General features: G+C 46.4%; 1 protein-coding gene across 1 annotated transcript; it reads right to left on the bottom strand.

Moving 5' to 3' along the window:
• Window positions 1-10,697: 10,697 nt before the first annotated feature.
• On the bottom strand, window positions 10,698-14,152 carry tmem100a (transmembrane protein 100a). Its single transcript, XM_040191847.2, has 2 exons — window positions 13,831-14,152; window positions 10,698-12,439 (listed from the first exon to the last, which is right to left on the bottom strand). Exon 2 carries the CDS (start codon window positions 12,358-12,360, stop codon window positions 11,965-11,967), a length of 396 nt encoding a protein of 131 aa, XP_040047781.1. The 5' UTR covers window positions 12,361-12,439; window positions 13,831-14,152; the 3' UTR covers window positions 10,698-11,964.
• Window positions 14,153-15,042: the final 890 nt, after the last annotated feature.

Raw genomic sequence — 15,042 nt, forward strand, 5'->3', positions numbered from 1 at the left:
GTCTCCCCCCTTCCTCCCCCCTCCCCCCCCCCCCCCCCGCCCTCCCGGCGCTTCTGTCTTTCACCTCTCCGTTTCACATGAGCGCCGCGGCTACGTGGCTTTGTGGTAAAAATACTTTAATCCGCGCCGCTCCTCCTCCGACCTTCAATTCCTGCGATCGATGGCCTTCGCTTTAATAACTTAAGCTCCAGTAGTAACTCTGCGATTGTGACAGGCTGTGTTATATCATCTGCTTGCAAATGGACATTAATTAATGTGTGTGTGACGTATTTAAGTGCATGTGTGTGTGTGTGTGTGTGTGTGCGCGGTGTAATCTTAATCTTGATTGTGAGTGGGGATTGACGGATGAAGCCATCTGGCTAAATAGAGGCGGCGGAGCGCGGCTAAAAGAGCCACTCGAAAAAATGCTAACACACCAGCAGAACACGTTAGCAACCGAGGCACACGAGAAAGACGTTCCCTCCGTGACCTATGACCCCACATCATTTAGTCCTAACTGTAATCTGGACGGATTACAGCAGCCCTCTCCTTCCCCCCGTGTGTCAGACCCTTCGTTGCAGCGGACGAGGGAATCAGAGGCGGGATTATCTGCAAGCCCCTCTGGGTCATAATCTCTGCTGGTGCACGGCACGGCACGGCACGGCCTGCATGAATGAATGAACCGCGTGTCGAGGGGGGGGGGGGGGGGGGGGGAACGGCATCTGCCTGGAGCCTCATTTATAAAACCTCGCGTAGGATTTGCGGCAGAAGTGGCGTACGGATGAAAGGTAGGACGTGCGTACGCACGGAAATACGTTTCATCCGTGCAAATCCTACGCGAGGTTTTATAAACGAGGCCCCTGGGCTTTTTGGTGCAGCTCTTTAGGATTGGAGGGAGACAGCAGGGGGCGGCAGTGAGCAGCGGCAACGCTTTCTTTGCGGTCACGTTTGAGTTGACTCTTAGTTTGCATGTCTGCAGAATCAAGTCTGTGTCGCAGCTCCAAACAAAATGATGCATGTTAGAAGGAAATAAATGAATTGGACATGTGAGTGTGACGGACACTGTCGACCTCGATGCTCTGCTCAAAGGAAGCGACTTAAAACAGGGGATGGGGGGCGAGGGGGGGGGGGTATATATGTTTCTTCCAAAAAAAGGGATTTGTGCAGTATTTTCAAAGGGTGCAGCGTTTAAGAAGAGCGGGTTTGGCTGAAACCACTTTTAAAGCGATATTTTAAAATTCTGGATTATTAAGGATTATTTGAACAGAATTGTTCTGATGCTGAATGACAATTGTTTCTTTACAGGTCATTGCTGGTTTCTTCTGTCTTCTCTTATTTCATGTTCTGATGTCGTTTAGCATGAGACCATCTGGGATAATTAAATGTTGAATAAATACGTTTATGAGTTTATTCACACATTACACATCTGTAATGAAACCAACAGAGAGGAATTTGAGTTGTGACCTACAACGTGTTACAAAATGAAAGAAGTTTTGATTCTTCTGCTACTGAAATCCTTCAGAGTCGGCGTCTTCACTCATGAACATATAAAAACTAAACAGGCAACACACTGACAAAGGTATTCACAACATAAACACAGAGCGCACCAAGTGGAGCTCTAATCGGCCTTTTGGCTCTGCTGTTTCCTGCCCGCTGTGTGTGTGTGTGTGTCTGTGTAACTGCAGATGTGCATGTTCCAGCTGTGGAGCAGAGAGCGACCTCGCTCCTCTCCTCGTGTGAACCCTGTAAGCCCCCCGTGTTCCAGCTCACATTCAGGGACCTGCCAGCGCGGAGAAGGAGAGAAAAGGCGCTCTGATGACGGGCTCCGGTCAGCATCTGGACGGCATCACTTCAGTAACATGTGTCCTCATGACGATTGATTGCTGTTCACGTAACAACGGGGATTATCGAGAGAAGGTTTCATAATGCATCGGTCAGGATTAACTGTGTCATTTGGATTGGAAGCGTGTGGCTGCATTTTAACTGAAAGTGGCTCCAGTATTAAAACATAACATGTTCATATCTATTCTATTTCTACTCGTCGTTGAGCAAACATCAGTCCTGGTCTCAATGGCGACCAAATGTTCATCCCTTCGAATGTCACTTTGTTTAAACAAAATAAATGTATTTTTGTATTATGTTCTTTCTTCAATGCTAAAGCTATATATATATATATATATATATATATATATATATATATATATATATATATATATATATATATATATATATATATATATATATATATATATATATATATATATATAGATAGATAGATCTTTACAAATTTACAAATCATTATTATTGTCTCTTTTGGAAGTTTATTCTTTTGTTTCAGTTTTAGTTTATTTAATTTAATATTTCTATCTTATTATATTGTATATAATGTGTATCTTTTTATTCTATTTTCTTCCCTGTACATGCTGCTGTGACACCAAAATTTCCCTCTTGAGGGATCAATAAAGTATTAATCTATCTATCTAGATCGATCTAGTGGAGACCAGCATGTATCAAACAGGACAAAACATCTCAATCTGGTTATTTTTTTTTTAAAGTATCAAGCAGAATTACCATTTGGCCCTTTGGTTATTCTTTTAGTTTTTTACCACGGACCCTCTTATTTAAGCTGAATAAAGACAGAAAAGATTTAGAGCCCTGAAAGCACGTCAGAGGAAGAGCGGCGTTTTGTGCTCTCGGGGAACGATTAGCTCAGAGGATGCAATAGGTTGGTCCGTCTGCGTGTTTGTGTGTGTGCGTGTGTGTGTGTGCGTGTGTGTGTGTGCGTGTGTGTGTGTGTGTGTGCGTGTGTGCGTGCGTGTGTGTGTGTGTGTGTGTGCAGGCCTCGGGGGGAGTTTCTCCTCCTCATATCTGGGAGGTAGATCTTCCCCAGCGCCAGACGCTGGTGCCAGGGAGTCCGGCGGCCTCGGCGGGGGCCTGGAGACCAGAGAACAGGGAGAGAGGGGAAAGGATGTGTTGACAAACCAAGGGGGGGGGTCTCCGGCTCTCTTCGGGGTTCTGACCGAGACGGGGGGACGGGGGGGGGGGGGGGGTTGTTTGTTGGTTTTCACAGCGTGAGGCTGAGTCTCCCTCCTCTCGATCCGACACAACGTGACCTCGCCTCTGATCTCGCACCATCAACCAACACCCCCCCCCCCCCCCCAAAAAAAAACAAGTGAGGTTGGAGAAACGGGCCGTGAAGTGGATTTGATGTGACCTCACTCGAAGGGAACATCTGCGATTCTCCTAGTGAGGCTTTTTACTTTAGAAAACAAGAAAAGAGTCGTAAACAGGGCAGAATACCGACAGTCATCCATCAGTTAATCAGCCACATCCTCTGCAGGGAATATTATTCATTTTAGAGGTTGGATGAATTAAGAGTTAGAATCCCCAAAGTCATTAAAACACATCCTGAGAGGAGCATCAGATTTCACCCAGGTCGTCTGCACATTTTGAGTTCAGCATTTTGCTCGTCATCATCTCGTTGTTTTTTTTGCAATCAGAAGGGAAACAAAAGATTGAGGCTTAGCAGCACCGAATGCTGTAAAAGGCATTTTTCTCTTTGGTCTGTTAAACTCTAACAGGACAATAATTTACTGCGTGAACATCATGCTGTATTGAAGAAGACTTAAAACTACAGATTATGACCATAAACTCATAATAATAAATCAAGAGAGAAGTAGTTGTGTTGTGATAGCGATCTGCCCCCTGGTGGCCACTAAGAACTACAGCTTCCTGCTTGGCCGAGAATTACCTACATACAATATTCAATAGCACATTGGTAGAATTAGTAGTATTTAGCAGATTCTTCTTCTACTATTTATGTTTTAGTTTCTTTAAAATCCAGAGGCCTTTATGTGACACTGAAGCTGCAGTGGATCCAACAACAGAAACGCTTGAACGTAACCTCGGACACCACATATGGGAACTCAGGTTTCCCCTGTCATGGCGACAAAATGTTGTGTTACACAACAGAACGGGTCTGGTTACAACCTACCACTCATGTCGGGGGCGGATGGGGGGTGGGGGGGGGGTATCTAGGTATCTGGTTCAGTGTGGAGCGGCCTGCAGGTCGGGGGGAGGCGCAGGGAAGAGGTGCTGTTACGCGACCAGGAGAATAAAAGCTTACGTGTCGAAACCAGACGGGGAAAATAAAACTAGTATTTCCTTTGTTTCACGGTCTTATTCAGCACCTGAACATTTCGATCTGATTCATTAGACTACAACCGCTCTGACCGTGTCATACATCATATACGTCACACACATATTAAGCCTCCTCTGATGACCTCATCTTAAGCACGCAAACAGAAGAAGAAGAGGCGGGAGGGCGGGCTCTCACCTCTCGGGTGACGGGGCGGGGGCCGAGGATCGTTGGGATCTGATAAAGGGCCCAAAGAGAAGCCCTTTCCTTCCTGAGCGGCGGACTGTTTGTGTTACAGTGTTGTGCGTCTCTTCTTCTGGGTGTGGGAACCTGGTGGCTTCCTCTTCGTCGAGGGCCGCGCGTGTTATCATTCAGGGGGTTGTGCGCCGGCCTTGGAGACCCCGCAGTGTGTCTGACTTCGGCCCCCGTCGCACAACGAAAAGACACACAGCTCAAAAGTCGTATAATTGTATTGATTTGTTTGTGATGTGTTGACAGGTCCATCCATCCAATATCTTTAACCCTTTATCATAATGGAAGATAATTGTTTAAGTGGGTTAAATAACGTGGTTTATAAAATCTGACAAAATGATGAATAGTAAGAATACAGTATTTTACAGTAAACCCAGGTTTTTATAGTGACTTTCCTTTAATTTACGAAGACAACAACTCGTCAGTGTAGAAGTGAAATGTGGTGACAGCGAGCTGGAATGTCTGCTGGGGCCTTCTGACAACACAAAGAACATGAAAACACGCACAAACAAGCCCTCGGATTCTGCAGGAAGACGCTTATTATTCTCCTCGTTTGTTCAGCCTGAAGCTGTGAGACGGGCTCCTGGCGTACGCCGTCACGGCAGCTCCTCCACCAGCACCCCGAGACCTCGCCCGAGCCCCCCTCCCCCAACAGGGGCCTCGGTGACGCCGGTGGCACTCTGGAGAGTGTGTGTTTGTGAGGGGGGGGGGGCGGCAGAGGTGTTTTCTGCTGCTTTTCTGGGCGCCATAAAAGAGACAGCGGAACATGAACTGTGTTCACGCTGTCTCTGGGGGGGGTCTTAGGAGGCCCAAGCTTTACCCGGTTCAGATGTCCCGAAGGTGTTAGGTTCCCCTTCATGCAGTGGGTGGAGTTCAGCCGCCACCCTGGTGGGGGGTTTACGGCGTTTTTCTGTATTTGCCGCATATGTCACTGTACTGTTAAAGTAACTACTGCACGAGGGGATTGAACAACGTTCTCCTGGTTGAAAGATGAAGGGCGTTGGCCTCATCCATGAAGATCTCAATGGATTCTTCAGTGCAGCATGATGTTCATTTGATAAATGAAGGGCCACTGGTGTTCACAGACAACAGGCCCTGCAGGAACACAAAAAGCAAGACTTCTATTGCTGTTGGACGTCACAGTTCCCCCCCCATTTTATTCAGCCCCCGACTCCTCTTTTTACACTCCGAAGAGGAAGAAGAACGCGAAACAACAAGGCAACAAAATGAAAGCCGACTCCTCCGCGTCACTCCCTTCATGAGTCAAGAATGATTGAGTCCACATGTGCGAGGGGAGAAAATCAAATCAAATTTAAATCTCTTTCCAGGCGGTTTGTTTGGCTTTGAGATCCTCTGTGACGCACACGCGTTGCACAACACGGGGAAATTGCACACATGACTAATGTGTTCAATCCCGACTGTAGAGAGGCGGAATAAAGACCGCATCAATAATATTATGGAGAGATTTCCTGTTCCTAATCAGAGTTTGTTAATCAGAGAAAGGCCCCCACTTTGCTGAGATAAACACTAACAGCCGTTTCGCTGGTCGACTGTGACGTAGAAACGGTCGATTAAGGTTTTTATTGTGGGTGATTTTTTCCGGGAGATATTTTTGGTGTTTTAGATTTGAGTCCTGAGAAGAGCTGAAACAAAAGATGTTTAATTGATCAGTGACACAATGTGTAGTTGTGTCCGGCGTGCACCGCAAAGACGATGATTCATTTAACAGCTGAGCGACTTCGTGGAGCTGAGAAGTTTCCCTCGTAAACCTCGATAACATCTCCATCTCCATCATGGGTTTATCTCCACACGGCTTACGTATACAGAGATCTGCTCCCACCTCCAGAAGAAGTAAGAAAAAACTGGTTCCGAGCATGATGTTCCTCCCTGCACAGAATGAAATCAGCAGTGGGGATGTTGTTGTGTTTAATTGGTATCTGTGTTGGGGGGTTTCCGTGGCAGACAGAATTCACAAACTGAAGGAAGCACAGAGCTTTAACTTAAATAACAAAACACTTTTTCTTTTTTTTCACTTTAGAATAAATTGTAATAAGTTTTGTGTTCTTCTTTTCTTCTTGTGAATTCTCAGCATAAGACACACATTCTCTTTTTCCACTAATTTTTGACCATGAAGCAGTGACCAGCAGGGGGCGACTCCTCTGCTCCCATAGACGTCTATGAGGAAATGACTCTACTTCTCTGTAGTGACCAGCAGGGGGCGACTCCTCTGCTCCCATAGACGTCTATGAGAAAATGACTCTACTTCTCTGTAGTGACCAGCAGGGGGCGACTCCTCTGCTCCCATAGACGTCTATGAGGAAATGACTCTACTTCTCTGTAGTGACCAGCAGGGGGCGACTCCTCTGCTCCCATAGACGTCTATGAGGAAATGACTCTACTTCTCTGTAGTGACCAGCAGGGGGCGACTCCTCTGCTCCCATAGACGTCTATGAGGAAATGACTCTACTTCTCTGTAGTGACCAGCAGGGGGCGACTCCTCTGCTCCCATAGACGTCTATGAGGAAATGACTCTACTTCTCTGTAGTGACCAGCAGGGGGCGACTCCTCTGCTCCCATAGACGTCTATGAGGAAATGACTCTACTTCTCCGTAGTGACCAGCAGGGGGTGACCCCTCTGCTCCCATAGACGTCTATGAGGAAATGACTCTACTTCTCCGTAGTGACCAGCAGGGGGCGACTCCTCTGCTCCCATAGACGTCTATGAGGAAACGACTCTACATCTCTCTTGATTTATTCCCTCAGTAAACATTGTAAACAACGAGTTTATGGTCTCAGTCTCTAGTTTCAAGTCCTCTTCAATACAGCGTGATGTTCAATGTTTCCAAAAGATTGTATTCACCTAAAGAAATATCCTATTTGGCGTTCAATTGCACGCACCCCCGTTGGTTTCCCAAAAACTAAGATGGCCACTTCCAAAATGCTGATCTTGCCTCTTGAGATCACGCAGACTATTCATCCGCTTCTTGTATCGTCTGTGTTTATGATGAAGCTCTATTTTGTGTTCCGTGGCAAGTAGAAGATGTTTGTAACACAATAAACTAAAGATTCCAACCTACGTTGCATCGGCATGTTGAAGAAATATGTTTGATGTTTTAAAGTGTGTCATAAGGGTCTTCTTACTCTAATACAACAGGATGTTTGAAAAGGTGAGTTTGGATTCAAGTACAACTAAACCTTTGAAGTAGAACAGGGGGGGGGATTTGTATTGGAGATGAATCCAATGTCCTGTTGAAGTGGGAATTCTTGTTAAAATGGGAGGAACCGGTCAGGAAGAGCTTTCTTTTTACTAAGCTGTGGAATGAGGGCGAACTGAGTCGGCGGCACCTCTGGGACGGCGGCCCGCCAACTATCCAGACACTCCAAGAACCCCTGGCAGCACATGAAAGAACCGCACAGAGCATTTCGTGCAGTTACTGACCGCCGATGTCACACCGTCAAACACCGCCGGCCCGTGTTGCGTTGGAAGGAGATGTTTTGCGCTCTCACGTGAATGGCAAACGCTCGCTAGCAGCACGCCGTCGGGATGGAAGTGTTGGAGGGCGGGTCGCTCAACCGCCGCGGTCCAGACTGAAATAACAGTTATTAGTTGGGTTATCTTAAAAGATTTATGTCCCCCTTTAGGTTCCTTCAGGAGCACCGGAAAAGCGAGGCTCGGCGGTAGCGGGACCAGTTAGCAACAACAAACGCTAAGCTAGCGGGTAATGCTATTACTAGCTTGGTTAGCAAAGGCGATCCCTAATTTAGATGAACAACTGTTAAATTAGCTATTTTTTTTCTCATTTCAGTCACACCTCTGTGCAGGAAGGACCTGATGGGTGAGCCTGAGAAGTGTTTTCCACACACACACACACACACACACACACACACACACACACACACACACACACACACACACACACACACACACACACACACACATTTCACACAACTCACCTCTATGTCCAACTTCCTTCCAGCGGGCGGCGTCCCGTCTGCCCACTGGAAGCGACGCCCACCACGGCACTGAGGTTCATGGTCGCATCCACATCCCACATGTGTTCTCACTCAAGATCTTTGACTTTGACCTCTGTCTGAAGGGACGTGAGGTCCGTCCACCCTCCTGGTTCATGACTTTCATGACGCAAAATGACAGTTTATTGAAGATGCCTGTAAAGACAACATTGGGTAGAGCTGTAGGTTTATACCCAAACACCCATAATATTCTAGCTAACATAGGATGGTAAACATCATGTCAGCCATTATTATTGTAAGCAATTTAGCAAGCTGACGTTAGCAACTACCTCCATTGAAACAAATTCGCTACCGAATGATCACGTAAGAACAGAGAGGAAAATACGACAGAACAAAACTCGTGTGGTTGCTCCAGCAAACTGGACCTTTTAAAACCCTCCCCGGGTTCAGGTTTAGAGCTGCCGTCCTCCTGAGGCTTCGTTCTCAGAATGCAGCGAACTCATCAACAGCAGCATCGGTTGGAAAATGAACGGACGCCACTTCGCTGCGGTCAGCCGGCGGGACGCCTGTCAGGTCGCGTCTGCTTCAGCCGGTTCTACCAAACCGAACTGGACCCGGATCCCTGGTACCACTGAGCTCGTTATGTTCAATTGGGTCTGATTGGGACGATGGGGGATCGGTTGTGTTCTTCTATTTTCGCCGGTTTTTCATCACTACTTATTTCTCCGTCTCCATTTCTTTTCAGTCCTTTGTTTCTGTTTCGGTCTGATTTGTTTATTAGCTTCCGTCATGTAGTTCTTTCCTTCTTAGTTTCCTAAAACCTTTATTTTCTCTCCTTTCCTTCCTTCCATTTGGTACCACTCACTAATCCTTCCTTCTGTCTTGCTCCCCTTCCTTGATTCATTTCCTTCCTTTCCTCCACTTTATTTTACTACTTGTCTTTCTTCATTACTTGTTGTTCTTCCCCCCTTATGGAGCCTGATTTAATCTATTTATTTCCCTCTTCCCTCCTGTCTTTCCTCATTTGACCTTTTAATCTAACCTGCAAATAAATAAATAAATCTGCACGCAACATTTCCAAGTTATTATACTTTTGATACAGCAAACCTAATGCAAATTCACATTTTTATTCGGTTTTACGTTGCAGTTGCAGCAGAGTACTGCTCTGTCGTGTGGTAACTAACCCCACTTCATGGGCTTGAGTTCCCCTTCCTGTTTATTGATGAAGCGACCCCGCGGCCCGCGGCGGAATGACAACCACGCGGGGCACAAAAAAGTGACGCAGGCGGTGCACGCACGAGGAGCCGGCAGGGCGCAAAAGAGGCCGGCGCAGAGCACCTGTCAGGCCTCATTTCCAGCCTCTCCAACCCGACAGGCGTCCCTGCAGGCCCCGCGTCGGGGGTCCCGGGCGCGCGTGTTTGTCCGGTCCGGTCTCCCGCGCGGCACCGTGCCCGGAGCCGTTGCTGCGTCGGAGGTTCTGACGCAGGGAACCCGTTCGGTTGTAGTGTTTGGTGTCACGGGGACGCATAGCAACGCCAGCTGCCTATAAATACACTTCCAAGTGGAGGCTATTTTAAAGCTCACAGGGTCAAACGGGAGAGTTCCACGTCTTCTTACCGCTGATCAGTTAAAATGTTTAATTACTAAGCACTAAAGGGCCAGTGTTGACTATGCCAAAAATAAAATACTAGTGTCAAATTTGATTCTTAACATTGATATTTGAAGATGACTGAAGGGTGGGACTTTAGCATTTGTTGTGATGAAGATGCGGGTGAAAGCTCCAATTAAACATGTATCATGATTGTTAGGAGCGATCCACATTTAGTTTGATTATTTGAAATACAGACTTGTGCGTCTGTGAAGACTCGCCCATGAACGTCATGAAAGAAATAAACATTTCCTTCAATTCAGCGCTGGAAGCTGAGTGTTGAAATAATTACTCAACCCTTCTCCAAAACCCACCTCGCCCTAAACACTGACGCCAAGAGCCAGATTCACTGTCAAATAAAAAACCTTCACTTTATCAGTATCCGTGGGTATGATGGCCAATATTAATAATGTCCCTGGATGTCCCTCCTGGAGAAAATAAATATTGTCTAGCCGAACATGCGCTCTTTTTTTTCAACGATAACGTTTTTTGGGGAAGCTCAGTTTGCAGGTAGGACGTAGATAGCTTAGCTTAGCATAGACACTGGAAGCAGGGGGAAACAGCTAGCATAGAATAATTTCCGCCAGACTCGAATCAATCAGGTTGCACGAAAGCTGAACTCTTCCATGAAGTCTTGAAGTATATCCGCCCCAATAATCAAGTACTGCATATTTAAACCCATCGTCCAAACCGTGACAGTATTACATGTTTGTGTATATATCAGTTTATTAAACCTGATGACGTCCCGGTAACAGCTGATACATGCAAACGATGACCTTAAAGCAAAACAAATGCTACATTAAGTATTTCTTGTATGTGGGTACAACAAGTACAATACGTGATCATCACACCAAGTCTCATTATGATGTTCCAAATTTACCAAAATTAGCAAAGCTACTCACAGTTCAACTCATCCACCAGGTAAAATGCAGGTATTCAACATTAGAGTCGCGTCCCTTTTGCGTTTGCTCGGGACAAGTAACAAGCGACGTGGTACGACAATGAGTCCAAGGAGCCGGTAAACCCGGACTGGTGGGAGGAGTCACCGCCGCCGCCGCCGCCGCTTCTTATCAAACTTCTAGTACGAAAAGTACTGTTATTAAATCATGTGTTATATCACCTTGTTGTTACGTTTTCGCGTTACATGCGTTTGTTATTCATTGACACCAGTGACTTTGTTGCGTTGTACGTTGTTGTGCGTTTCTCCAGGTGTCCAACATGCAACTCCTGATGTTTTTTTGCCTACTAGGTTGTAGAATTCTAGATAAATCCCTACAGGCTACTTTATTAGTTAATAGCATAGTTTAATACTGAATATGCCGATTATGATAATCAAAGGCCTTCGACAGGATATATAATTGAGGTTAAATGCTCCCTTGAACCTCATTTGCCTTCTAGACGGCTTTGCTGCACTGAATATGATGGCATGTTGTAAAGACAATCCTCATCGAGTACCATACCTCCAAAACATTCCTAATAAGCCCCGTGAGATGATCGCTGAGGCTTCACAAACCCATATGTCCAAGATGAAGTGTGGTCAAATGAGGCGTGAATCATTGTCCCTGGGTTTCTTCGGTTTTTCCCTCTGGTCTCCTGGGCCTTTCCGACCGCAATCCCTCCGATTACAATCAAAGCCGCCAACATCCAACGGCAGATTAATGGGAGACTTCCTCTACATCGCTTCGCGCTGCGGTAATTCATCTTAATTGTGATACATTCCCTCTGGCTGCGTTCCCAGCTCGCCAGATGCTCGGCGTCTGTTGGACAAATAAATCCCTCACAAAGTGTTCAAAGCTTCTGGGCCTCTAGAGTCTGCAGTCGGTTTTTTCTTTCTTTCTGTTTTTTTACATGTCGGAAAACAAAACATGCCGGTCAGCATCTGCCCGCAGCTGGTTCTGCTAAAACTCTCAAGAACGAGGCCCGGAACTCTGCAAAGAAATCCCCCCCCCCCGGTCCATGAGTCCGAACTGCCGGTTCAGGTGAAAATACTCCTCTGGTTGGCGACCAGGGCGGTCTGGCTCTCCCGCCGCCGCTCCTTCCTCCTCTCCAGCCTCAGCTTCCAGCAGACCACGCTGGACGCCAGGAGCACCAGGCCAGAGGAGAGCAGCACCAGGCCAAAGTACGAGATGGTGGACCCGTGCGAGTTGAAGCTGTAGGCCACGGCGGTGACCACCACGCCGGCGATGAGGACCACCACGCCGAAGGGGACGGTGCAGCGGTAGCAGGACAGCTCCGCCCCGCCGGTGGCGGCGGTCAGCTGAGTCTCATTGACCAGGGGGATGTTCACCGCGGTGGCCGCGGGGCGATCGCCGCCGTTGGACTTTTCTGGCGTGGCTGGCGCTCTCATGCCGCCGCCGGCCTCTTCTGGCATCGCAGGAACGCAGAGCCTCAGGGGGGTTCCCTCGCCGACGTCCTCGTTACCGCCCGGCCTTTGGCTAGGAGCTCCCAGCCTACGGTGAGAGAAGAAACCACCCGTGAGGTGAAATGGCAAACTTGTTGCTCATCAACCCGGGACGCACAGAGACTCCCCCTTCTTCTTTTTGTCAGAATCCAACACCACGTTTTCAGAATTTCAACACCCCGGTCTGCACCGCTGCTTTAAAGTGATCTCCTTGCACAATCCCAGCCGCCAACTGACCCGGCCCAGGGTGTGGGGGGGTGTGGGGGGGCTGGCTGAATGACGCAGGACCGCTCGGCCCCGCACGAGCTGAGACATTCCCTGGAGAGCGCTGGATATGACATTACAAACTGCTCCGTGAAATGCGAGGAGCAAATTCACAAGCACTCACTTCCCCCCGCACCCCCTCCAATACTCCCCGCCCCCCCCCCCACGCGACTCGCTCCAACGCTGAGCGACAATCAATGGGCGATGGGGTGTCAGTTGCACTTTCCATCATTGCCGCGGTTCTTATTAAAAAGACACGGTCCAGAAAGATGGTTCCCAAACTGAGGGGCAGGCCCGATCGGGTGGTCATGATCATGTGCTACTGGGTTATAGTATTATATACACGTTGTACAATTTGACCATACTTACAGTAAGTAACTGGCATTAGAGAATTATTAAAATTACAGAGTAGATCTCTGTGCAATAACGGCTCTGCTGTGACTACATGGTAGCGATGCCAGTATGTTACTGGGATTTGACAGTGTGCTGCTGTAGAATAACTTTAATTAACTGTAACTTCACAGTAGATGTTCAGCAGTGGGGTGTGCGGGTCTAAGCAACCTGGCTGGGAAAATAATGACCTGTTTGGGGTTTTTAATTTCCTGACAGTGTAGAATAACAGCAAAAATAGATTGAATTGAACGTTTGGTTGTCTTTCCAAAATAAATAAAATTGAACTGGATCCCTGTGAGTTATGAGCACATCTTCTTTAGGTGTGTGGAATTCATGGCATAGTTTATTTACACAATAAAATTCATGCAGGTTACGCCATCATTTATACCTCACCCTAAACATCCTGAAGCCTTTTCACATTTCTGCCTTTTATTTCTGAATTGTCCGAATTATTTGCTCTAAAGACAAACAGACATTACATCTGAGTGTGAGCTGCTCAACGTTCATAATCACTTATCCCCCTCACATCAAATAGCGTGGGCATCTACAGAGGTCTGCAGAGCCGGTGGGCTAAAAAAAACCAAGTTGTGAAGTCAGTTGATTTTAAAAGAAGAATATTCAGATCAATTTACTTTATTTTAAGAAAAGTGTGCACATTGCACGTTGAGTAAAACGTTGAGTAAAACGTTTTTATTTCTAATAGTTTTTTTATCTGAGGGGAATGAGTTATTCCAGTGCAGAGAGGTGGATCTGCTTAAAGCAGAAAGAGCAAAGCTTAGTTACCTCACAGCCGTTGTGCATGACTCCAAAGCCCCCAAAGCCCCCTGAAGCGCCCCGAAGCCTCCTCGGAGCTCTCCTCCGACTCAAACCGTCTCAGTAGAAAGAGGCTGTTGTTTTCTTCTTCGTTGGACTGTTACAAGAAACCACTTCTTCTCGGCTTCTTCTTCTTCTTCTTTTTCTTCTTCTTCTTCTTCTTCTTCTTCTTCTTCTGCTTCTGCGGGGGGGTCGTTCCTCTGTGGAGTCCGCTGCGGGTCGGACTGCCACTGCCATCCCCATCGAGAGCAACTATTTCAAGTATCGATGATTGGTGCGCGTTCACAGCAATAAGGGAGAATATCACATCCGGTGATGCTTTTCAGAATAAGTTCCACTGGAATTACGTAGATTCACTGGCAGAAATTATTCTGAAATTAAAATCAGTTAATTTCCGTAACTGTATAGATTGAATGGCCCTGACGCTTGAGCTCGGTAATATCGTTTGTATTGTATTGTATTTTATATCATAATAAATGGTCCTATATTATATATTTTTGAATGTTGTACTTTCCCTGTTATGTTATGTTGTGCATTTCTAGTTTTCCCTTTGCTTTTAATTAACATTAAAAATTAACATATGAAATCATACAACTTAAATGAGGGAAAAATACAATAACAACAACCACAACTTGTTAGTCAGTACAGCCAGAATCAGATGGACTCTTTAACCTGAATACGTCTCTGATCCAGCTGATTTTGCAATGGTGGAAACATGTGGGGAGATGGAACCGCCTCTTATTTTTCAAGAGAAAAATGTTCAACAAAAAAAACAGGCCATACATGTATGTGACTGTTCATTACTTTTGAGATGAATACATAAATAACACACAATAACATCCATAGACACACACATACACACACCTGTTCCACGGGTAAATACATTCACACTTGATTGTTCTCTCACCTCTTGTTGTTTTTAAATCTGTGTTGCATAGCACTGATTTTGGCACCTACACAAACATGATCTGGTGTGTGAGAAGGTGCGGTTTGTGTTCAAATGGCGTGTTTCTCCACTTGCAAACCAAGCGGTGATGTTGTACTAAGCAAATATTTACTAGAAGGCTTCCAGTTATGTATATCTAACTCAAAGTGTGGTTTAAACGTTGGCTATTTACAACATAAGACATACGAGTACATAAAGTATGTGTCAAGTTGTCTTTTATTGTGAAAGCGGTGACC

This window comes from Gasterosteus aculeatus, chromosome 11 (assembly GCF_964276395.1).
Source record: "Gasterosteus aculeatus chromosome 11, fGasAcu3.hap1.1, whole genome shotgun sequence".
Taxonomy (NCBI): Eukaryota; Metazoa; Chordata; class Actinopteri; order Perciformes; family Gasterosteidae; genus Gasterosteus; species Gasterosteus aculeatus.